This window comes from Pipistrellus kuhlii, unplaced genomic scaffold (genome assembly GCF_014108245.1).
Source record: "Pipistrellus kuhlii isolate mPipKuh1 unplaced genomic scaffold, mPipKuh1.p scaffold_m20_p_1, whole genome shotgun sequence".
NCBI classification, from domain to species: domain Eukaryota; kingdom Metazoa; phylum Chordata; class Mammalia; order Chiroptera; family Vespertilionidae; genus Pipistrellus; species Pipistrellus kuhlii.
In genome coordinates, this window is record NW_023425404.1 from 112,719,473 (window position 1) to 112,745,796 (window position 26,324).

Below are 26,324 nucleotides of genomic sequence, written 5' to 3' on the forward strand. Positions count from 1 at the left end.
GGATGGAGCCCACAACCTAGGCATGTGCCCCTGACTGGAACCGAACCTGGGACCCTTCACTCCGCAGTCCATGCTCTATCCACTGAGCCAAACCAGCTAGGGCTATAATTTTAAATTTTGAAATAAATTGTATGCCCCGGCTGGTTGAGCATAGTCCCAATGCACCAAGGTTGCAGGTTCGATCCCCAGTGAGGGCACATACAAAAATCAATGATTGTGTAAATAAGTGGAACAACTAATCTCTCTCTCTCTCTCTCTCTCTCTCTCTCTCTCTCTCTCTGCCTTATTTTCTCTCTCTAAAATCAATCAATAAATACAAATTTTAAAGAATTATAATGATCGAACACGTTTTACAGTTGAAGCAATTAAAGGAAGGAAGATATAAAGATTTGCTCAAAGGCAATCATTTAGTTTTGGAATTCAGAGTAGAATCCAGAGCTCCTGATTCTAGCATATATTAGTATTAGTAAATTGTAAGATTCATATGTCAAATATAAGAGATGCTAGATTTTCATGGGTATGATAGAGAAATGGATAGGAGTCAGCAAAATAAATAAATAAATAAATAAATAAATAAATAAATAAAAGATTAAATACAGGGTGTCCCCCAAAATGTATGCATACTTTGAAGGCAATGTTCATTAAAATACATTTCAATTTCAAAATATAATAGAGTCTACAGCTATTGGCTGTTAGTGTATACATTTTTGGGGGGAACACACTGATATTTGTAAATGCACTATTTGCAAAACAAATCAGGTTCATTAGTATTCAAAACTTCCTCAAGTTGGTAAGCTTTTTCATAGATCATCTTCTAAAATGTTTGGAAAAAATTGTCTTGGGTACTCTCACATAAAGGTGAAAATATGTGTACAAAGATGCTTGCTGCAACATTGCTTGACTAGTGAAGTTTAAACAATCTAAATCTCATTAAAATGTATTATTCTTTTGTAGACATTGAAAGAATGAGGTTAAGCAATATAGTGTGACATCAAAATATTTCAGTTTATACTAGTAAAGGAAAAAAGCATAGAGCAAAGACAAGATGCACGGTATAATATTATAAAAGTTTTTATACACACATATGCACAGGAAATATATAATGTATAGATAATGTATATATTTATAAAAGTTCTAGAACTATTTATAATAAATTGTTAACGGGGCTTACCTCTGAAGTGAGAGATGGGGAAATGAGATGAAAGGAAATTTCACTTTTATTTTTATGTTTGCATTGCTTTAATATTTTCCAAAACACATTAAAAAAAAAAGCGTGGCGGGGGGGGACTTTGAAGTAACTTAATGTCTATTCCCCATCTTCCGGTGTTCTTAAGTATTGGCAAAACATTTATATAATGGCTGGGCATTTTTACACTTTAGTCATTAAGGGTGTGTCTCTGGGCCTGGCCTTCTACCCCATATAGAGGGGGAGGAGGTGAAGTGCCTCCTCCCACCCTATCTGTCTCTAGGAGGCGTAACTGTGTTGTTATGTTTACTTATTTGAAGATATTTAACTACTATGTCAATGTTTGAAGATTATGGATATTTAAAATGCTGGCACACAGACAGCTGAATCACGTGAGACCCACCCATGGCAACAGATTACTACATTGACTGCATTGTTAGTGTGAGAGGCAGACTGTGTGTGCTGTGGCGTGTTTTGATTTTCCTACTTTATAAACAGGGGCTGTTTTAGTCCATTATGGCTGCTGTGACAAAATACACAGACCGGGAAGCTTAGAAATGTATTTGTCACAGTTCTGGAGGCTGGAAGACCAAGCTCTGGGTGCAGTAGGGTTGGGTTTGGTGGGAGCCCTCTCAGGGGTTGCAGACATCTCCTTGTGATCTCACCTGGTGGGAGGGCAAGAGATCTATTCCATTCATGAGGGCCCCACCCCTGTGACTTAAGCACTTCTCAAAAAGCCCCCATCTCTTAATACCATCATCGTTGAAGATTAGGATTTTAATACTTGAATTTGGGGGAGACACAAACATTCAAATTATAGCAGGGGCTGTAGGCTATATTTCAATGCTCCTTTGCAAAGGAGCAGGCCTAGTTATTTATTAGTAGACCTGACCATCCATCACATTGGTAAGGCAACCAGAAGCAGGCAACAGAGCACAAAATGTTTCTGGTCTGCCCACACTCTTTTTTCAATATAATGCAAATCTGATGAACAGAATTCAGGGAACATGTGAGGTTTTCAGGCTCCTGCCCTTCATGCTAGAATGATTCAAAATTGTGTATGGGAATGGGTTATTCTGTTCAGATCAGGTCGTCTGAACCTCCCAGTGAATAGCAGCGCTAGCTTTAATTCCTTACTCTCCGTTCATTAAATCTTACGATGAAAAATGCCATTGCTTGAGCAGGAACTTGAATCATATTCTAGTCACTAGGGAAACCGTAAGGCTTGTCATCAAAAGGATTTGAACATTTTCTAAGCCTACATTTAGGAGTCAATGATTACACATTATTTCCCAGGCTTTTCTCCATTCTTTGTCCTATTTTTTTTCCTACAAAAAGCAAAAGCCAAACAAACAAAAAACAAACAACAACAAAAAACAACAACAAAATACTACAACTACTGGTTATTTGATTTGGTTATCATAAATTAATTTAGATTTCCCAGAATTAAGAGACCTTTAGAAAATAGGATTTTCATAAGATTTAAATAATTAAGAGGAGCTTTCACTGCTGCCTGGAAATTTCACTTCCAGTCAGTGACGTGTCAGCAGTGTGGTAAATGTACCAGAGAAAGAATATTGAATTGTTTGCATAATGTGGTGGCCTTTATTTATTTATTTTGTTCACTTAAAATTGTCAATTTAGTAGACTAAATAGCAGTCAATCCACAATGCTAACCAAGATTTTTGCCTTTATTACTTATATTTCAATTTTACTTGGTAAAATTCAGAAAATATTTATTGAGAGTCTGCCATGTTTGAGGCCTTTTTCAGAATCCTTTTTCCAAAACATATTATATATTTAAATTTGGTTGGTTCTATATATGTTTAAGCTGGAACACATTCTTATATGCTTTTAGTATAGTTTTACTCAATAAATGTTTGCTGAACAGAATGTCAAATTATTTTTATATCATTATAATTATACAAAAAGTTTAAGTAATTACATAATAAATTTAAAAAGATTTCACTAGCCCCACTCTTTAAATATCCCTTTCATCTGGTATTAATAATTTGCTTTTAGTAAGGTTCTGCTTTCTTTCACTTAGGCTAATGTTTTCAAGGTTCATCCATGTAGAATGTGTCAGTGCCTCATTCTTTTAATGGCTAATATTTCATTGTGTAGATATATCACATATTTGTTTATTCATTCACCAATTGAAGGGTAGCCTGTTTGTTTCCCTTTTTGACTATTATGAATAGTGCTACTATGAACATTGATGTATAAGTTTTTGTATGGCCATGGCTTTAATATCTCCTGATTATATACCTACAAGAGGCCCGATGCACAAAATTCATGCACTGGGGAGGGGGGTGTCCCTCAGCCCAGCCTGCACTTCTCCAATCTGGGACCCCTCAAAGGATGTCCAACTGCTGGTGGGATTGCGCCTAATTGGGCAGTTAGACAATCCAGGACTGCTGGCTTCCAAGTGCTTCCCTTCCTGATTGCCCCTCACTGCTTCTGCCTGCCAGCCTGATCACTCCCTAACCACACCCCTGCCAGACTGATTGATGCCTAACTGCTCCCCTGCAGGCCTAGTCCCTCACAACTGCCCTCCCCTGCTGGCCATCTTGTGGTGGCCATCTTGTGTCCACATGGTGGCAGGATCTTTGACCACACGGGGGCACCTATCTTGTGTGTTGGAGTGATGGTCAATTTGCATAATTTTCATTGATTAGATAGAATAGAGGCCTGGTGTATGGGTGGGGGCCAGCTGGGCCTGAAGGGTGTCCCAGATCAGGATGGGGAATTCCCTTGGGGCATGGGATAGCCTGGGCAAGGGGCCTGTGGTGGTTTGCAAGCCAGCCACGCCTCCTCAGCGACCCAAGCGGAGGCCCTGGTATCTGGGATTTACTTATCTTCTACAATTGGAAACTTTGTAGCCTTAAGCAGAGGCCTGGGCCAGCCAGGGTGTGCAGAAAGCTTGGCTTCCTCCATCGCTGGGGAAACCCAAGGCACCCTTCTACTCTCTCTGTGGCTGCAGCCATCTTGGGTTAATTTGCATACTTGCTCCTGATTGGCTGGTGAGCATGGCTTATACGTAAAGTGGAGTGATGGTTAATTTGCATATTACTATTTTATTAGATAGGATGAGTAGAATTGCCAGATCATATGGTAAGTATAAGGGCAATCTTTTGAGAAATTACTAAATTGTTTTACAAAGTATCTGTATCACTTAAAAATCCCATAGCAATGTCCAAGGCTTTTAATTTATCTCGGTTTTCATTAGCACTTGCTATTGTCTGTCTTTTTTATTATAGCCATTCTAATGTATCTCACTATGAGTTTTGATTTGCATTTCCCTAATGACTAATGATCTTGAGTATCTTTTCCTGTGCTTATTGGTTATTTTTATATCTTCTTTGGAGAAATGTCAATTCAAATTATTTGCTCATTTTATAAATTGGGTTGTCTTTTTATATTTAACTGTAAGATTTCTTTATGAAGTCTTTATATATTTTGAAGTCCCTAAACATATATATATATACATATATATGTATATATATGTGTATATATATATATATATATACACACACACACAATTTTTAAATATAGTCTCTCAATCTTCAGTTTGTCTTTTCACTTTACAGTGTCCTTTGAAGCACCAATTTTTTAATTTTAGTCAAGTCCAATTTATCTACTTTTTTTTCTTTTGTCATTTGTGCTTTTTGTGTCACAACTAAGAAATCATTGCCTAATCCATGGGCACTGAGATTTCTGTCTCTAATTTCTTCTAAGGATTTGATAATTTTTAGCTCATTTTGAGTTAGTTTTTGTATAAATTGTGAAATATTTTGTATAAATATTTCATTCTTTTGTATGCAGACATATAGTTGCCCCAGCACCATTTGTGAAGAGACTTTTCTTTTCCCCCACTGAATTGTCTCAGCACTCTATCAAAGTCAACAGACCATAACTGTATGGATTAATTTCTTGGCTCTCAATTCTATCCTACTGACTTTGTTTATCTTTATGCCAGTATCACATGGTCTTGATGACTGTAGTTTTATAGTAAGTTTTGAAATTGTGAAGAATGAGTTCTCCATACTTCTTTTTCAATATTGTTTTTCATATTAGGTTTATATGAAAATGATTCTTTAATTAATGGATATATGGATAAATGCTTGTATTTTTTAAAAATATATTTTATTGATTTTTTACAGAGAGGAAAAGAGATGGATAGAGAGTTAGAAACATTAATGAGAGAGAATCATTGATCAGCTGCCTCTTGCACACCCCCACTGTAGATGTGCCCGCAACCAATGTACATGCCCTTGACCGGAATAGAACCCAGGACCTTTCAGTCTGCAGGCTGATGCTCTATCCACTGAGCCAAACCGGTTTTGGCGAAATGTTTGTATTTTTTAAAGTTTTATTTTGGGAGAGGTGAGAAGGTTGGAATTTTAGTATCTTAAAAGGGATGGTAAATAAGAGAAAGAGAAAGTAGTATTTAGACAAATGTACCTTCAAAAAACATACTAGAATTGATCCAATCTTAAAATATATTCTTATTGATTTCAGAGAGGAAAAGAGAGATAGTGAGAGGGCAGGGCAGGGCGAGGATGAGCTCCCAACTCCGTCCCACAGGGCGGAGTTATCCCTAGCCCTCACCCAACCAATCAGGGTTAGCCGAGGCAGTGACATCACCACTGACCGGAGTAAAACCCCTGGACTGGGAGAAATTCGCTCTCTTCCGCCATGGTGCCCATGCTAGCATGGAGAAGGCTCTTTTGTTTATTGCATCGGACTCGGCTCCCTGGTGGTCCTTGGGGATCACGAAGTCTGGGCGTAACAATAGAAACATCAATGATGAGAGAGAATCATTGATCAGATGCCGCCTGCACAGCCCTCACTGGGGATTGAGCTTGCATGTGCCCTCACCAGGAATCAAACCATGACTTCCTGGTTCATAAGTCTATGCTAACCACTGGGCAACACTGGCTTGGCTGGTCTTTTATAAAGATGTCTTAGGTTTCTGCTGTCTGGGCTGCAGGACAGAATCTGCTTCTGAATTTTCTATAATAGGCACTATGCTGGGAGCATAGCAGCTATTCAATAAATATTCATACATCAAATGCCTGTCCTTTTAAAAAAATCTGTTTTAGAGAGAGAGGAAGGATTAGGGATAGAGAGATAGAAAATATTGATGGGATAAAAACTTCATTGGATCCTGCCCCCTATTGGGGATTGAGCCTGCAATCCAGGCATCTGCCCTGACTGGAAATCAAACTAGTGACCTTTTGGTTCCTGGGTAGAGGCGCAACCACTGGCCCACACTGGCTAGGCCATCCTTTTTGTTTTAAACATTGGTTGTCTTGCCCTATTGTTTGTTTGATAACTGCTGAATTTCCTGTTTTTCTAGCCTATTCAATAACTGCAACTTTGGTTTAGAATCCTGTTTTTCTAAAGTTCTGCCAGATTTCTGCACACCACCAAAATATGCTGGACAGATGATTTTCCAGAATGGGATCATTAGTAATTCTTTTCAGATGGAGAATGAAAGAATCGGATTTCCTCTCTTGCTTTCTCATTCTAATCTCTTCGCTCTCCTGGGTAAAGTCTTGTCTTCTTTTAGACTCCAAGGGCGGGACACAACTCCCATGTCCAAGGATGGAGACACATTCCTTTGAGTTTCCTGAACTATCATTTCCTCCAGAAAGACACTTCAGATTAAGATATAGGGTAGACACTGATTCTCATAGTGAACGTGCAGTTTTACATAGTCCACGTCCCCCACACAATCTAAAAGCACGGGAAGCCTTACAGTATGTTAAAGTTTTGAATCTTTACGTTTTTGTTTATATCTGTGTTACCCATTGCTTACATTACACCTAGTCTGTCCTATGTGCATTTAATGCTAATTTTTTTTCTGTGATGATTCCTGTTAAAATGACTTCTTACTTTAGATTTTAAATATTTATAATCGTTTCTTTATCTCTCTCCAGGCTCCTGTTATGCTTCCAGGCTCCTGTTATGCTAGCTCTGCTGGGCACACAATGGATACTCAGTAAATATTTGAGGATTATTTTATTGTTAATTGTCTTGTTTTCTGTTTCAGAACACCAGGTACAGAAAGAGTAAAGAAAGAATTACGTTTCAGTGCTTAATCACAGAGCCACAGATGCCCCCAAAAATGCAGTGATGAAATCTAATATTCCTATCTAGTTAGCCAAGGGGGCTAAAAAGCTCCCAACAGGGTAGTCACCAGAAGTTGATATAACAGTTGTTTTATCTTCTTAGTTGACTTACCTAACAGGTTGGAGTGATTTATGCAAGGGGCTGCTGGTGGGATCCTGCCATTCACACCCCACCCCTCAGGCAAACAAAAGCCCTGGTTAGGATCAGGAGACTGGGATTCATCATTCTGGCTTCTCTACCACAGTCTGAGAAACCTTGGGAACTCATTTTCCGTTAATTCATTCAGTAAATAGTAATTAGCTCCAGCTATGTGTGCCAGGCACTGTGCTTGGAGATGTAACTATAATAGGGGACAAGACAAAATCTTTTAATCCGTGGAATTTACATTTCAGCTGAAGGGCGGAGAAAGGAGTATGCCATGACGTACAGTACAGCCATGTCTCCACCTCTAACATGGTAGGATAAGACCTGCTAATTTGGCATTTGATCACCGCACAAAAGCTGCTCGATTCTATATAGTCGACACATGGTTGATCATATGAATAGTCCGGTTTTCCCTTACCAGTAAGGTGCAGTTAATACAGTTGGACCAAGCCTTGGCCTGCAGCAGGACCCTGTGACTCCCTCCCTCGACATTGCCAATGACATTTAAGGTTACAACCGCAACCTATTCTCAAAAGGCTGGAGGTCGTTAGACACTTGGTATTTCTAAAGGCTGTTTGAAAGGCTTGCTTCCTCCCATGTCATCTGTATGCCAGTCACACAGACTAGGGGGTGCAAAAGTTTCGGTTTAGCAGGGCAGCAAGGTGCTGGGGACAATGGGTGGTGTCACAGAACTTGAACCTTCTGATCCTAACAATGGAAATGAAGACAGCGGTGGCAAGAGGGAAGGGTGGGTCGGGCAGGTTTTGAGGCAGCGCCGCGACTCCATAGGCCTAGGGCGCCCGAAAGTTTCCTCCGAAACTCAAGCTTGCAAAGCGTTCTAGCTCGTCTCAGACTGCCACCCGCCCTGCTGCAGCGCGGAGCGGACACCTGTGGCTGAGGAACCGGAAGCGGACCCGGAGGCGCGCCGGCCAGGGCCGGGAATTCCTTGACTGCGCAGGCGCCCGAGCCTCCCTCCCCGCTCTCCCCGGGGCGCCCCGCCCACGCGCTTTCTCTAGCGCCGCGGCCCAAGCCCCAGACTACGCCCAAACGGGGCGGGGCTTGATCGGGGGGCGGGGCGAGCGCGCGCGGCTGAATGGGCGCCGGGACCCGTCGCGCATTCCAGCGTGGCCCACGTGACGCGGCCGCGCGGCCTGAGGTAAACAACCGCGGCCCCGCCTCCCCGCCCCTCCGCGCGCCCTGCACGGCTCCTCTTCGCGGGCGGGACGCGCTCCTGCGGGGCGGGCGGCTTCCTCCGAGTCCCCAGCGGCCGCCGGGGCCGGAGCAGCGGCAGCGGGCGCGGCGCCCCGAGCCTGCTGGCCCAGCACACCGGCAGGGGTCGGGCGCGCGTTCCCTCCCCGCCCCCACCGCGCGCTGTCTGTGGCGCAGCAGGAATTTGGCGGGGACCCGGGCGCTATTTGCGGCTCTCCGCGGGCGTCCGGCGGCTCTTCTCGGATCATTTCTATTCTAGGGGCTCTGGGTCATCGCGCCCGGCCGGCCCCCTCCCCCGGGCCTGGAGGGTGTGTCCCCCGCACCCGGGCTCGCCGCGCCTATAAGGGGCCGCGGCGCGGCGGGCAGGGACATGCAGCTCTACAGCAGCGTCTGCACCCACTACCCCGCCGGGGGCCCGGGTCCCACGGCCGCCGCGCCCGCGCCGCCGCCCGCCGCCGCCCCCTTCAGGGTCTCCGTGCAGCCGCCCCCGGGGCCCGCCGGCGGCGCGCCCGAGCCCGAGACCGGTGAGTGCCAGCCCGCCGCGGCCGCCGAGCCCCGAGAAGCCGCCGCCAAGATGCCCGCCTTCTCCTGCTTCGAAATGGTGTCCGGGGCCGCCGCGCCCTCCTCCGCCGCCGCCGCCGGCCCGCCCGGCGGGTCCTGCAAGCCGCCGCTGCCCCCGCACTTCACGTCCACGGAGCAGATCACCGTGCGGGCCCTGGGCGCCGCCGACCGCCGCCTGCTGCCCGGGCCCGAGCCCGCCGCCGCGCCCGCCCCGCGCGGCCGCTGCCTCCTGCTGGCCCCGGCGCCCACCGCCCCGGCCCCGCCGCGGCGCGGCTCCTCGGCTTGGCTCCTGGAGGAGCTGCTGCGGCCCGACGGCCCCGAGTCCGCGGGCCCCCCGGACGCAGCCCGGGAGGTCCCCCCGGACCGAAACTTCCGACTGAGCGAGCACCGCCAGGCCCTGGCCGCCGCCAAGCACCGTGGAGCCGCGCCGCCCCCGGGGAGCCCGGCGGAGCCCGGCCCCGGCCCGTGGGGCGAGGAGCACCCGGCGGACAGGAGTCTTCTTCGGGGCTGGGACCGGCCCGGCGACCGCAGCGACCCTCCCGGCGCGGACGAGGCGCGGCGGCGGCCGGCCCCCGAGCCCGAGACCCCCGCCGCCGCGGCCCGGAGCGGAGAGGCCGCCCAGAACGGCGCCCCCGAGGCGGCCGCGGCCCTCGCCTCCCGGCCGGACGCCCGGGACGAGAAGCTGGCCCTGTACCTGGCGGAGGTGGAGCGGCAGGACAAGTACCTGCGGCAGAGGAACAAGTACCGCTTCCACATCATCCCCGACGGCAACTGCCTCTACCGCGCCGTCAGCAAGACCATGTACGGGCACCAGAGCCTGCACCAGGAGCTGCGGGAGCAGACGGTGCACTACATCGCCGACCACCTGGACCACTTCGGGCCCCTCATCGAGGGCGACGTGGGCGAGTTCATCATCGCCGCCGCGCAGGACGGGGCCTGGGCCGGCTACCCCGAGCTGCTGGCCATGGGGCAGATGCTGAACGTGAACATCCACCTAACGACTGGCGGGAGGCTGGAGAGCCCCACGGTGTCCACCATGATCCACTACCTGGGCCCCGAGGATTCTCTCAGGCCCAGCATTTGGCTCAGTTGGCTCAGCAACGGACATTATGATGCGGTGTTTGATCACTCCTATCCCAACCCGGAGTATGACAACTGGTGCAAACAGACTCAAGTGCAGAGGAAACGCGACGAAGAACTCGCCAAGTCCATGGCCATCTCCCTCTCCAAAATGTATATCGAACAAAACGCATGCTCTTGAAGTGTCTGAGAACCTACACCCTGGGAAAAGTGCACACACGATTTGTGTTTGGAGAATTACATGAACTCTAATCAGGGTAATAGCACTTTTAAAGTTAATAGTAGGTTACTGTAGGTGTAAATGCCTTAACCTTTTTTAAAATTTTGAATGTTTTCTCAGAGCTGAAGGTTGCTGGGCACCGAAATGATGCTTCATGATAGCTTTGTACGATCCTACTGCTATTTATAATTTGCTGTATAAAGTCAGCACTACTTAATTTGCAAGCTAATTTCTCACAGTGTATATATTTGTTCATTCCTGGTAATCTATTTTCTATAAAAAGGTATTTTTGCACAACATTTAAAAAAATTTGGTGTAACTTCATCTATGACGTGTTCCGTTTTGACAGCTTTCTGGCATAAACCCAGAAAAGTGCTTTATATGAAGCTTATTCGAATCAAGTTTGTGATTTAGTAATTTTATGTTGATGAATTTTACAATTCTTAGATACTTTTTCAAATGGAGATTGATGTGTTCATGTTATCAGATGATTGGCCCATTCCATTTTGATGAAACATTTGTTTTTGAAATCATTATTTTTATAGAAATGGTCAACCTTTTAAAGAGAAATAATATGTAAGGGGAAATTATGGGAAGACTTTTTTTTTCCTTCTTTTTTTCTTTAAGAGATAGTGCCAGCTCTTACTTGAATGAAAGTCTGATATTTGCTGAAGGCAGAGTGGTAAATTATTCTGATTAATGTTTAGAGTAGATTGGTGCTCTCAGTCGTTTTTATTTATATTTGTCATTTTGTTGTAAAAGAATTTTAACATGGTGTAAAACTTTGTGATAAGCCTCCTGCTTTTTATAGCTTTTGGATTCAACTGTGATTTGAAAACCAATAGGATGGATGCCTCGAACCAACCTTTGCAGTTATTTTATAGCAGGAGACTGTTGTTTTAGTATTCTGAATATTAAGTCTTTAAATTCTTTCAAAAGGAAAAATAGAATTGCCCTGTATTATGTACAAATAAAAATGCCTGTAAACAGAGCTTGTACAGTTTGCTGGGTCAAACAATGTTTCCAAACTAAAATCTATCTCATTTCCACTTAACTACTTTTAGTCATATTTATTAAATAATGCAGTTTGTACTTTTTTATTTTGTAACATTTTGTGATTTTTTTGTACAATACTGTATTTGTTCAATAGAGCAATTCTCAGCTGGGTGGAATGAATGAATAAAATGCATAGTTTTACTTAAATGTTTGGCCAGTTGTTTTTATATAAAGTCATATCTGTAGGAAACTTTTTTGTATCTACACAGTTTTTTTTATGTGTAAAGATGTCACAGATACAAGAGAGGTTTTTTTAAGTTCTCACATAAACAGGATAGGATAATCATTAGTAATTTCAAAGAATAAGTCTAACAATTTAAAGGTACAGTAACTAAAAAAAATGCTCTCATTATTTCTAATTATAATTCCTGTCTAAAACTTTAGGTGTACCTATTGAGTAATGAACAGGGAAGTGCAAGTATTCTTAACCAGCACAGTGTTTAATTATGGTTTTGTGTTCCATTCACTCTTAGCATAGGTTTTAATGTTTGAAAGGGTAGCTAAAGCAGTGCCCTAATCTATTTAGTCTGGCCTTCTGAGACCATGGGAATCTACAAATTTAAGATACGTTATCAGATTTAGTTGAGAAGTGCACCTGTATACATAATCCTGGGTATGTTATTGCAGAATAAAAACAGCTTGTGATGTTTTTACTTTTCAGTTGATTGTTTAGGTGTCATGGTAACAGACACAATTGAATAGAGTTGGAGTTCATTGCTTAACCACATTTTTGGAATGATGCCATTGATCATCAAGGGAAGATAATTTGTCGAAGGTTTAAATGTTAACTGATCATGCATTTTTGGTTTTTTAGGGAAGATAAAGTTTACTTCATGGCTTCACTAATTATGTAACTTAATAAGAAAAATTATTTTACATGAGTCATCTGGCTAATTACGGTTCTTACACTTTTCTCCACTTTATTTAGAGCTATATAAAGTCAGCACTACTGGGTCTATCAAGACTTTTCAAAATTCCAGAGATTAATTAGGTATAATTTCCTAAAGAGCATTAGTATTTTAAATAGGTTACTTTGTTCTTTTTCATTTTAAAATTAGGATCCTCCGTCCTTGATTTATATTCTCAAGGTGATGTTTTTAAATAAAATTAAATGGGTCCTAAGTTCATATTGTATGGACTTTTAGTTGTTCTTTTAGTTGTCTTTCCTAAATGGTCTTTCCCTTCCTCTTTCTATGGCTTAATTTTTTTGAAGAAAAAATGTAGTATGAGCCTGGCCTGGCTGGTGTGGCCCCATGGTTCATGGACCAGTGAGCCAGGAGATGGTTTGATTCCAAGTAGGGGCTCAGTTCCTGGCCAGGGAGAGGTAAGGGGAGCATTCGGAAAGCAGCTGATCCATGATTTTCATCATTGATGTTTTTGTCTCCATCTCTTCCTCTCTGAAATAAAAAATAAATTAAAAAAAAGAAATCTATGCATTATTCCCTTATACTTAAAAAAAAGAAATCTATGCATTATTCCCTTATACTTAGAAAAATGTAAAACCAGTATAGCAGTAGAGAATAATATGTATTCTCTACTGCTATACTGGTTTTACATTTTTAGCAGTAGCAGTCTTGGGTCACTGAAGACTTGAGCAAAGAGGTGGAAATGTGAGCTATTCCTTTTAGCTACCAGAGAAGTATTCTGTTTGCTAAAAGTAAATAGCTCACATTTAAAAACTAAAATGGCTTAGTACTTCCAACATTTTGGCAAAAACCTAATTTCTTGAATCTTGTTCATTTTTCACTCAAATTTTTTTCTCTAAGATAAAATTACTCATTTTAGTCATTTAATTGATCAGTAAACCACTAATTGGTAAGTGGACATATACATGTGATATGTACTTGTAATTCATATGCTTGGTCTAGGCACAAAACCTTTTATCAGAAGCCACATTTTATAGAGAGGAAATGCCTTAATATCCCTTGAACATCAGAATTAGCCTCAACTTGGGTAAATATTTTTGTTGCAATGTTTTCTTCATAATTTCTGTACTGGGCGGGGGGGGGGGGGGGGGGGGGGGGGGAGGGAAGAGAGGAAACGAAGTAAAACCAGGAACCTAACTAGGTGGAGTTACTAAGATACCCCAACTGGGCGAGGATGGAAGGGTGCACCTGGGAGACATGAGATTTAAAATGTGTGAATGTTGCTAAAATAGGCAGCTTGCAGATTACCAGTCACAGAAAGAAACTAATCCCAAGGATGTTGCTAATTCAAAATTGTTTGAAAGGATCAATTAGCAACTAACAAGCATATATACAACAAAGCTTGGTGCTCCTCTCTCCCAGAGTGCTAGATTCTTGGGTTAATGGCAGGAGATATGCTCCCCCTTGCTCACCTGGCTTATGGCCATGTGGGCCTCCACACATGGGCTAATAGACTTTAATTAGCTTGAATGCTGAACTCTCAACTGTAGGATGGAAAGGAAGTTTTGAACACTGGCTTGTTTCTGGAACCTCAGATGCCCCTTTTCCAGGACTAGCTTCTCTCTGCGCCTTGGTGCTGCTAATGGGTTTTGTCTACTACACATTCTTTGACTTTGTAAGACAATGAATGGACTCAATACCCCACGTTTCAGTTTCAATCCCATTACTTTAGTAATTTTATTTTACATATTTTTCCTAATAAATGAGAAAAGTAAATTCTATCATGGTTTTCATATGGAGGAAAAGCTTTAGAGAAGAAAAATTTCAAATCTTTGGATATATGATAATTTGATAGGTAAATGTATTGAATAAATTCAAGAATATATGTACTTCAAATGTGTAATGTTCATATTTAAGTTATTTGTCATGAAATTGTTTTGGACATCTCTAGAATGTCTGTAACTGTCTCAGTGGCTTTATTAATCTGTTAGTTGATGGGAACAGTATACTTGGGAACACACACACACACACACACACACACACACATATATATATATATATATATATATATATATATATATATATATATATATGTATGTATATAAAAGGCTAATATGCTAACTCTGGCCATCTGACCCGTCGCTATGACACCCACTGACCACCAGGGAGCAGACACTCAATGCAGGAGCTGCCATGATGTGCACTGGCCATTTACAAAGAAATGGCACCGTGGACCTGGCACCCTCAAAGCAACACTCAGCTTTTTCCATGTGGGACACAGGCCCCACCACCACCCTAGGATGACACCTCACCAAATCGCAGCCAACGCTGCCAAGACCCCATGGCACAAAATGTGGCCCACAGCCCGTATCAGCCTGGGAAAGATGACTGTGGGCACTAGGTACTGATGCCACATAGCAACACCCAGCTTCCTCCCCCTAGCAACTAGCAGCCTTGGAGTTTCTTCAACCCAGGAACACAACTTGCTTTATAGCCAGGTGCAAACATTTCATGCTTTAACTAAATGTATATGAAGTTTTTTCCCATCCCTCATCTCATTTGATCCTCACAGGAGTCCTGGAGTAGGTAGATAGGAGATTTGGTCGAATCCTATTTTCTTTTCATTGGCCGGAAAAATGGAGATTTAGAAAGTTTAGAAACTTGACCCAACTGAAAAGAAGTAAGAAATGGTGGACCTTGAAAATGACTTCAGGTTTTCTCACTATGTATAATAGAATATAGTCAAACACTGCTGCAGTTAAATATTTTACCCTCTGTTCTCCCTGGGTGATCTACAATAATAATCTTTCGTGTTGATATTTACTGCTGTGTTGCTGAAAATTACCTGAAAGAGAAGTTGGGGTGCTTCACTGGGCTGGAAAAAGTTTAGCTAAATCAGAAAGCAGTTCTAATATAAGCAAGTTTATCCTATATAATTAAGAGGTAATATGCAAATTGACTCTCCATCATGACTATGCCCACAGTGGAGGCAGGGTTCCTGTAAGGAGCCATAACGAGTGATCAGCAGGAATCTGAGGCTGCATGGTGCCAGGCCAGGGCTGGCACCCCTTTTCTGGTGGGGCTTGACTGGGGACCTTGGGCTGTACCACCTGTCCCAGTGCCAGGCTGGGGGACTGAGGGTGTGTCAGGGGACCTGAGGCTGTGCCCCCCACCCAGCACCAGGCTGGGGGACCTTAGGCTATGTCCCCAGCCAGCGGGGCTTGATGGGGGGTGGGGCCAGCTAGGTCTAGATCTTTCCCAATGGGGGTGGGGCCAGCGAGTCTGGGTCTCACAGGATTTTGAGATGCATGCGAGTGGGCAGGGACTTGACTCTGGGTCCCTCGGCTTGCCCCAGACTCTGACAAGGGGAAGATTTCATATACATTTTAGTAATTTTCTTTCATCTCTGACACTTCTATTGTAAGAAAGGGCAAATAGTGATATGAAAATATTTTTTCTAATTAATTTTCTTTCAATGTGCATGAATCCATGAACCAGGCCACTGGTAATAATGAGAATGACAACAGATAATCGTATTAGAGAAACTAGATGGTATTTAGTTGCTTAATTCCCCAAATAAACTAAGCTCACTAGGTATAGACTTTATTATGTCTCCTGTTGAATACATGGGTTCCAACACAGTACCTAGCAGAGTAGATGCTTAGTAAATATTTGCTGAATGAAGGAATAAGTTAAAGGAAAATAAGGGAGAGCTTTGGAAATACTTAGTTGGTCAATGGGAAATTAAATAAAAATGATTTTACTATAAAATTACTGGGGATTATAACTGACAAATTCTGAGCATTTTAAACTGAAATTAAAAGATATTAAAATATTGAGTTCTATAATAGAAAACTAGGTTTTGAAACCAAAAATTAGAATTTACTGATTTTATTTTTGTGTTATCTTGCAGAAATCTTAAGAACTGAACCAAGAAAAATTATTTAAGAGTATTAATACTATTAATCTGAAGTGGTTTTGAAGGTGTTGCTCTGACTTGCTTAGGGGGTTACATCCATTCCAAGTCCATTCTACTCCATTCCTAGTTTTGCTATGTTATCTTTCTATAACCTGGTTGGGAAGAAAGTGTATAGATTTTAAGCATATTTTAGGACTCTTGTTTAATAGTACTGGTTACATGTTTATACAGTTAATATGCTTTGACAAGTACCATGGATCAGGTCAAAACAGAACTATTAGGGGGGAAAATCAGTGCATTTCCTCTTACTGTAAATAGGTCAGTGACAATTATTCTATGATAGTTTTGATAAAATTATTTAAGAAGCAATCTATGGTACACTTATTTGCCTTTTTACATAACTGAATATAATTGAATGTTCCCTTACTAACTTGGGGTTCTCCTGATGACATGGGTATAGGGCCTTGAAGCCTTAGTAGATTGCTGAGATGTGACAGTCCCTATGTACTTTAAAGGATCTTGGAGTGCTAAGACTTTTATCTTTGTATTTTATACTTTCCTGTCTCTCCTTCACATTCTGATTTTTTTTTCTCATTGTCACTTTCTAGCCCCGATTCACATATGAATTCCTATGTTGAATTAGAGACACCAACAGACATGCTTGTCAGAATTGACAAGGGAATGGGTTTTCAGAATGCCCTGCAGTGAGTGTTTCAGCTGTAATTTTTGGTCACCCTGAGAACTTTTTTCCCTTCATCTTTATTTTTTACTAGAGGCCTGGTACACCCTCTTCTATCTGGGACTCCTTGGGGGATGTCCGACTGCTGGTTTAGGCCCCATCCCTCTCATAATCCAGGACCACTGGCTCCTAACTGCTTGCCTGCCTGCCTGCCTGCCTGATCACCTCTAACTGCCTCTGCTTGCTGGCCTGGTCACACCCTAACTGCCCCTCTGCCAGCCTGGCCACCCCCCTAACTGCTCCCCTGCTGGCCTGCCTGATTGTCCCTAACCACTCTACCTGCCTGCCTGATCACCCCCTAACTGGTCCCCTGCTGGCTTGATTAACCCCTAACTGCCCCCCTACCAATTTGGTTGCCCCCTAATTGCCCTCCTCCTGGCCTGGTCACCCCCTAACTGTCTGGAAGGAAGTTGGTCCCAGGAGATGTCTGGTCGATCTGGTCTAATTAGTATATTACCCTTTTATTAGTATAGATTTTTTTCCTCTTCCTGGAAATATTGAATTTGTCTGATTAAGGGATCTTTGAATGTGTGTATTGGTATATTAAATCAAAACAATGTCAAAATTGGGGTTGATTTGTCATTGTCTGGTTAATGTTTTGCTTCTTTTCTGCCATTTGTAACCTTTATAGCAAGTACTAGAGGCTTGGTGCATGAAATTTGTGCATGGTGTGTGTGTGTGCGTTTGTGTGTGTGTGTGTGTGTGTGTGTGTGTGTGTGTGTGTATGTCCCTCAGACCATCCTGCACCCTCTCCAGTTTGGGACCCCTCGAGGGCAGTCATACATCCGTTTCACAATCCAATGGCTTGCTCTCAACAGCTTGACTGCTTGGCTGCCTGATTGTCTCTAACCAATTCTGCCTGCCAGCCTGATCATCCCAAACCACTCTCCTACAGCCTGATTGATGCCTAATTGCTCCCCTGCCAACCTGATTGCCCTTAACTGCCCTCCCCTGGCAGCCTGGTTGCCCCTAACTGCCTTTCCCTGGCAGCCTGGTTGCCCCTAACTGCCTTTCCCTGCCAGCCTGGTCACCCCCAACTGCCTTTCCCTTCTGGCCTGGTCTCCCCCAACTGTCCTCCCCTGCTGGCCATCTTGTGGTGGCCATCTTGTGTCCACATATGGGCAGGATCTTTGACCACATGGGGGCAGCCATATTGTTTATTGAGTGATGCTCAATTTGCATATTACTCTTTTATTAGATAGGATGTGCCTGCCACTGTTTTCCTTTTGCTTATGCATTTTTTTAGTTAGTTTTCTGGTTCACCAACATGTGCTAATTATGAGGTAATTCAAATATCTGGTTTTCATTGAAGACTCCAAATTATAGTGCACACAGACAGTTTCAGTACAAATTTTACTGCTCTTTTGAATTTCTTCTACCTCATACTTCTTTAATGAATGTGTATTACATCTACATGGGGTAAATAAGTTTATCATCTTTATCCTGGCTTTCCCTTCTTTATCCATGAAAGAAGAGTATTTTCCCCTCATATTGATTAGAGTAGTTGAATAGAGTTTGTAGACACCCTGCATTAATATGCCGTCAAATAGACAATAACTTAAAATAATTCCCTTGGTATTCGTGCATTTTATATTTTAAAAAAGCAGTTAAAGTAGAACCTCCCTCCCCCAGCATTTTATACTTTTAACTTTAACTGGAATGATTTTAGCAAGTGTTGAGGCCAAGTAGGTTGGTAATATATATAGAGGTAGCCTCAGTGACGTATGCATGCAGTAATAATCACATTTACACAAATGTTCCACTTAGAAGTTATCTGAATAATTTAGGACTGGACAATGTGGCTGTATTTCTTAGATTATTAAGGTACAAAACAGTAGTATACAGAACAGTAACTGTAAAGGAAATTCATACCAATGTGTCATGTAACAAGTGTGCAGCCAAAATAAACTCAAATAAGGCTTTCAGTTTAATGACAATTAGGAAACATTTACTTTTTGTTTCTTACAGTGAAATATGAGCTCTACTGGTGATGTAATAGGAATGAAAGAAGTGAAAGAATTTGGTCAGGAAATTCTTAGCTGTCACTTCACTGCCTTTACCATCTTGCTGAAAAATGCCAAACCTAGGACACAATTATGTTTTACTTATTAATTAATTACTTAATATTGTTCAGAGTATTACAGATGTCCCCAAGTTTTCCCCATTGCCCCTCTCTGCCTGGCTCCCACCCCACCCTAGGTCTTCACCTCACTATAGTCTGTGTCCATGAGCTATGCATATAGACATATAAGTTCTTTGGTAAATCTCATCCCAACTCCTTTCTCCCTGCCCAGGGAGATCTGACAGTCTGCTCCATGCTTCCATGTCTCATTTAAGCAATGCTTATGTCTCTCAAACAGCAGACACTGAAATAGAAACTTCAGTAATTGCTTATACAGAATTTCAAGACAAAAAAGAAAGAGATTTCAGATGTATGTCAAACTTTTCAATATAAAATAGTTCCTGAATAGATTTTTCATTACCTTTCTGTAGGGAGCAGCTATAGGGCCAAGCCTCAGACTGACCTGTGGCAGGGCCACAGACAAGTCCCAGCGTGGAGGGCAGAGCCCGCTCAGCATAATTAAGCTTCACCTTATAGTCCTCCCTAGTTCCTTCCCAGGTAGCTAATGGGCTGTGGGAGGTGCAACTGCTGCCAAAACAAGTGAAACGCAGAAGAACATTGTAAACATGTTAACGACCACCCTTATTTTGATCTGTCTATAAAATAAAGCCTCAGCTTTCAGGGTGGGTCTCTCTTTGTTCTCATGTGGGCATGGGAGATCCACCGAGCCCCAGCTGTGTTCTCTTGTCCTTCTTCTTTAATCCTTCACTGCCCCTCCTCAGGCTCACCGACCCTGGCCGTGCTGGCATGGCACACCTTTTCATTTTCTTGATAGTGGCTGTTGGCAGAGACCACACTACTCACAATTGTGGTAATTTGGAAAGAGATGGCTATATTGACTTAGAAGTCAACTTGCCCTTACAAGAATAGACAGTACAGTTTAGATAGTTAAACTGTTGTAACAAAAAGAAGTTTATTTCTCCTCACTCATGTGTTCCAAAGGGAATGGCTCAGGTTGGAAGGGCAGCTCTGCTCCCACAGTCATTCACCAGGACACTTATTAGGTGCAGGATCTAAGCTGAGTCATCACCATGTCTGAATTGTAGCTGAACAGAAAGGGAAGACTAAAAAAGTGAAGTACACCTGAGGTGCTATACTTCACTTCAGCTGTCTGTTTGAAAAACTTCTTCACCTTCTCACTGGAAAGGGACCTGGCTGGAGCAGGTCTGCCTCTGGCCAACCTGTAGTGTGTGGGTTCTTGCCTTTGTGCAGGAAAGATTTCAAAATATGAGTCTAGGTGATTTTGAGAGTACACTTATTAAAGCTGGGGACAGTGAAACAAAGGAAGGACTTAGGGTAGAAGAAGAAACAGGAGAGAGCTTAGGCATGGCTGCTTTGGCTCTAGAAATGTTACAGGGAAGAAGTGAGCCACACTGAGCAGCATGAATTCATTGAGAAGTAAAAGTCACAGGGACAGGAAGGAGCTAAATCAGGGCTGCTGTCAGCTTACGGAAAGTCAGAGCAAAAGGGCCGTGGAGACAGGTTCAGGGGGTGAGCCTGGGATGAGCTACTGCTGCCTGCTGCTCCCCTGCTTGCAAGTCTTGTGGGGATCCTTAGAATTTAGAAGAGAAAAGTAAAGATGCACACCTGAGAGGAAAGAAAGGTGTGGGCATGCTCCAGAGAGCCCATGTTTACATCCTTTGTCTTGAGGGCTTTATGTCTTTTCTGTGGGTAGGAATCCTAGGTGAGATCTCAGGAGTGGGTCTTAACAGAATAGTCATTAGTTTTCCAAGTGTGTCCCTAAATATGTTTTGTCAAAATAAGCTTATCAGGGAGTTTAATCTACTTTATAAGTCAGTTTCACTACTTTATTTTTATCATAGGTCTGTCTGGCTCTAATCACGTTTTCTGTTATTTGTTCCCATGACTTCATCTGTCCTTGGGTTTGGCTGACAAATGGCACTAATCGGGTCTCTGTTACCTATCTCCCTGACCAAGGTGACTCAAGCTATTTATTCTCTGGCGAGGGAAGAGAGGTATAAACCATTTGCTCTCAAGTGTCCTTTGTTAGTGGAGATAAAGACTTGTGATTCAGTAGCTGTCTGTGAATTGTTCAAATTGTTTGGCCTTATTTAATTATCTTGTATAAGTTTCCCCACTCCATTGCCAAGGAATTTTCATGGCTTCTTACTACCCTGCCTCAACATGGGCCCATTTAACAGGCTAATATTATCCAGACTGTTCCCATGAAGTAAGATAAGTGGATTATGGCAAAACTATAGCAATTCCCTCCCCGCCCCCATCTTTATTTTTTAGAAATGGTTCAGGATTAAAATATTTTAAAAATAAAATTATAATGAAATATATGAGAATAAAGTGAGTAAAATATATATTAACTTAATTCTCATTACAAAAATATAAAAGTAGAATTAATAGTTACCATAATATAGGGTTAGTTTTTAGTGCCTCAAAAATGTATTTGCCACAAGTTAAATATATACATATTCTAATCCTTCCATGTTTTGAGAAGGCAGCCATTTTTTAAGTTTCTTTCCATGCTTAATTGCTCTTTAATGTATCAGAAATATCTTGAAAATCTAGCCATCAATACAAGCCTGCATTTTCTTCAGAAAGAAGAATATAGAAAACATTTTTATTTTTAGATTTTTACTAGTATACAACATGCTTTTTTTAGGATATTGCTAGTTTTATTTTTCCATCTTTATTTTCTAATTATTTTTCTTTTCATCGTTCTACTTGGTTTTCTTTTAGAATAGTTTATGTGTCTGATCTGCATAAAATTAGGTGATCCTTACTAAGTTTTACTAAATTCTTATTTTTAAAGAAAAATATCTGTACCTCACCCCACCATTTTTAATGGGTAACATTTTTAATGGGTATATAGTGGGTAGAGGATCTACCAACAAGGGTCATATTTAGAACTTAAGGGTGGGGCTTACTCTTTGAAGTTACAGTTAAAAAGATAATCACAAATGGGGAGATTACAAATAGCAGCAGAATAAGTGTAAGCTACACAGACATTCTGCCAGGACCAAACTGGAACTACAACTAAAATACAGAAAAACCACCCTGAAAAATCAACTGAAGACAAGTTAGAGAGAACCATGATGACAAAGGTGGAAAGTGGAGATTACATAGAGATTGATAGGAAATGAGGATGAGCGAAAGGGCTCCCACAAACAACAGCAGGGTGGGCTCCCCAGCCCAAAGAACCAGAACTAAGAAAGGAGCCCACAGAACATCTGGCTGTGAAAAGCAGCAGGGTTGCTGTCTGCCAGCCAGCGATTCCTGAGTAGGAGCTGCTGGGTATTGAGCAAATGAAAGAAAGAGACTGACATGGACAAATTAGGAAAAAGCTGGGGCCAGGTTGGACCGCTGTCCTCTGATAGGGACAGGAACAGGGACAGGGACCCAGAGCCAATACAGTGTGTTTATTTTATACAGCAAAAAACAGGAAGTTTTACTACAAGTCAAGACAAAGGAGATTATGCACATTCTTGGGTAGGCCTGAGTCATATTCATTTCTGGTGCTTGGCTAGATTTAAATAACAAAACCCACCCCCTGGTACCTGGGCTGAAGGTCAAGCTGACAACACTCCTGCCTCTGGCAAAGCATGTTTCCAGGATATGGCTTTGCCAATGCCGCTGGACTCAGCTGACAATAATTAAAGAAATGCTCATGTGCCTTCCCAGGGGCTCTCTACACATGAAGTATTCAAGGTAATGAAAAGCAAGGATCTGGAACCATGATTACTATATCCAGCAAGGCTATCATTTAAAGTAGATGGTAAAATAAAGAACTTCCTGCCATAGCTGGTTTGGTTCAGTGGATAGAGCCTCGGCCTGCAGACTGAAGGGTCACAGGTTCGATTCCAGTCAAAGGTACATACCCCATGTTGTAGGCGTGGTCCCCAGTAGGGGATGTGCAGGAGGCAGTCGATAAATTATTCTCTTTCATCATTGATGTTTCTATCTCTCTCCCTCTCCCTTCCTATCTGAAATCAATAAAAATCTATTTTAAAAAATAAATAAAATACAAATAAATAAGGAGTTTCCCCCCAAATACACACACAAAAAGGCCAAAGGAATATATCACCACCAAACCAGTGTTGCAAGAAATGTTAAAGAGACTACTGCAATGAGAAGAAAAAATATATATGAGAGAAACATAGACAATACAGAATTAAAATGGCAATAAATAAGTACCTATCAATAATAATCTTGAATGTAAATGGATTAAATGCTCCAATCAAAAGGCATAGCTTAGCTGATTAGATACAAAAACATGAACCAATTTTTATATGCTGTCCACAAGAGATCCACTACAGAACAAAAGATACACACAGGATGAGAGTGAAGCGATGGGAAAAAAATTTCCATGCAAATGGAAATGAAAAATAAGCTGGGGTAGCAATACTCATATCCAACAGAATAGACTTCAAAATGAAGGCTACCACAAGAGCCAACAAAGGTCACTACCTAATACTAAAGTGACAGATCCAACAAAAGGATATAACCCTGGTAAATATATATGCATCCAATATAGGACACTTAAACATATTAAAACACTTCTAGAATACTTTAAGGGAGAAATCAACAGCAATACAGTTATAGGAGGGGGCTTAACACCTGATAACTTCACTAGGCAGATCTTTCAGAAAAAAAATTAACAAGGAAACAGTGACTCTAAATGACACACTGGATCAGATGGCTTTAATTGACATTTATAGAACATTTCACTCCAAAGCTGCAGACTATAAAGTTTTCTCAAGTGCACATGTGTCACTTTCAAAGATAGACCACATGTTGGAATACAAAACAAATCTCTATGAGTTCAAGAAGATTGAAATCATCTTCTCAGATCACAATGGAATTAAATTAGAAATCAACTACTCTAAAAACATTAAAAAGCATGCAAACAAATGGAGGCTAAATAGCATGTTATTAAACAATGAATGGATTACCAATGAGATAAAATAAATAAATAAATAATTTTCTGGAAACAAATGAATCAATACACAACAATCCCAAGTCTCTGGGACACAACAAAAGCAGTCATGAGAGAGAAGTCCATAGCACTACATCCTCTCTAGAGAAACATGAAAAATGAATAACAAACTATTTAACCCTACAACTTCAAGAATTAAAAATAGAACAACAAGAAAAGCCCAAAATAAGTAGAAGGAAGAAAATAATAAAGATTAGAGCAAAAATAAATAACAGAGAGACTAAGAAAAATCCAAAAAATTAGTAAAATCAAGAGCTGGTTCTTTGAAAAGATAAAGAAGATTGGTGAACAGTTAGCCAGGCTTATCAAAAAAGGAAGAGAAAGAACCCAAATAAATAAATCATAAATGAAAGCAGAGAGTAACAACTGACACCACAGAAATACAAAGAGTTATAAGAAAATACTATGGGCAACTATATGCCAACACTCTGGACAATATAGATAAAATGGACAAATTCCTAGAAAAATGCAATTTGCCAAAACTGAATTAGGAATAATCAGAAAACCTAAATAGGCCAATAACTGATGAAATAGAAATAATAATGATGATGATAATAATAATAATAAAACTCCCAGCAAACAAAAGGTCCTGATAGCTTTATAAGGGCGTTTTACCAAACATTCAAGAAAACTAACACCTATCCTCGAGCTATTCCCAAAAACCCAAGAGGAGGGAGCACCTCCAAGCTCTTTTTATGAGGCCATTATTATCCTAACTCCAAAACCAGATAAACTACATAGAAAAAAAAAAAATTACAGGACAATATCCTTGATTAACATAGATACTAAAATCCTCAACAAAAATTAGCAAATCCAATCTAGCACTATATTAAAAAGGTAACAAAACATGATATTTATTCAAGGGATGCAAGACTGGTACAATATTCACAAATCAATAAATGTGATATATCACATAAACAAATTGAAAGGCAAAAATTACATAATCATATCAATAGATGCAGGAAAAGCATTAGACAAAATCCAACCCCAATTTTTGATAAAAACTTTCAGCAAAGTGGGAATAGAGGAATCATACCTCAACAAAATTAAAGCCATATATGACAGCATTGTACTCAATGGCAAAAATTAAGACCATATCTCCTAAGAACAGGAACAAGACAGGATGGTCCATTTTTACTACTTGTATTCAACATAGTACTGGATGAGACAAGAAGAAAATATAAAAGGTATCCAATTTGGAAAGGACAAAATAAAACTGTCATTAATTGAGAATGAAATGATATTGTACTAGAAACCCTAAAGACTCTACCAAAAACTACCAGATTTAATAAATGAATTTGGCAATGTAGCAGGATATAAAATTAATACCTAGAAATCAATGGCATTTATATACACCAATAATGAATTCTCAGGAAGAGAAACTAAACAAACAATCCCATTTACCATTCCAACAACAACAACAACAACAAAAAATAAAGAGGCTTAGGAATAAACTTAACAAAGGAAGTAAAACTCTTGTATTTGGGAAAATACAGGAATTTAAAAAAAGAGATAGAGGAAGATATAAACAAGTGGAAGAATATACGGGGTTCATATTTTGGTAGAATTAACATCATTAAAATGTCCATATTATCCCAAAGCAATCTACAGATTCAATGCAATCCCTATTAAAATACCAACAGTATATTTCCCAGATCTAGAACAAATACTCCAAAAATTTATATGGAACCAAATAAGAACCCAAGTAGCTGCAGCAATCTTGAGAAAGAAGAACAAAGTCGGAGGAATACAATACCATATATAAAACTATATTACAAAGCCACTGTAATCAAAACAGCCTGGTACTAGCACAAGAACAGGCATATAGGTCAATGGCACAGAACAGAGACCCCAGAAATCAACACAAGCCATTACACTGAATTAATATTTGACAAAGGAGGCAAGAGCATACAATGGAGTCAAGACAGTCTCTTCAATAAATGGTGTTAGGAAAATTGGACAGAAAAATGCAAAATGATTAAACTAGACCATCAACTTACATCATACACAAGAATAAATTCAAAATGGATAAAATACTTAAATGTAAGTCACAAAACCATAAAAATCCTAGAAGAAACCAAAGCAGTAAAATCTCAGACATCTCTCATGGCAATA

At 41.2% G+C, this 26,324-nt stretch overlaps 1 protein-coding gene across 1 annotated transcript; it reads left to right on the forward strand.

Annotated features, from left to right (window-relative positions):
• Positions 1-8,646: 8,646 nt before the first annotated feature.
• On the forward strand, positions 8,647-11,741 carry OTUD1 (OTU deubiquitinase 1). The gene has a single exon (XM_036459978.2). The coding sequence runs from the start codon at positions 9,048-9,050 to the stop codon at positions 10,497-10,499; it is 1,452 nt and encodes a 483-aa protein (XP_036315871.1). The 5' UTR covers positions 8,647-9,047; the 3' UTR covers positions 10,500-11,741.
• Positions 11,742-26,324: the final 14,583 nt, after the last annotated feature.

Excerpts from the sequence above, each read along its gene's own strand:
- OTUD1 (XM_036459978.2), top strand. The coding sequence starts at position 9,048 with ATGCAGCTCTACAGCAGCGTCTGCACCCACTACCCCGCCGGGGGCCCG.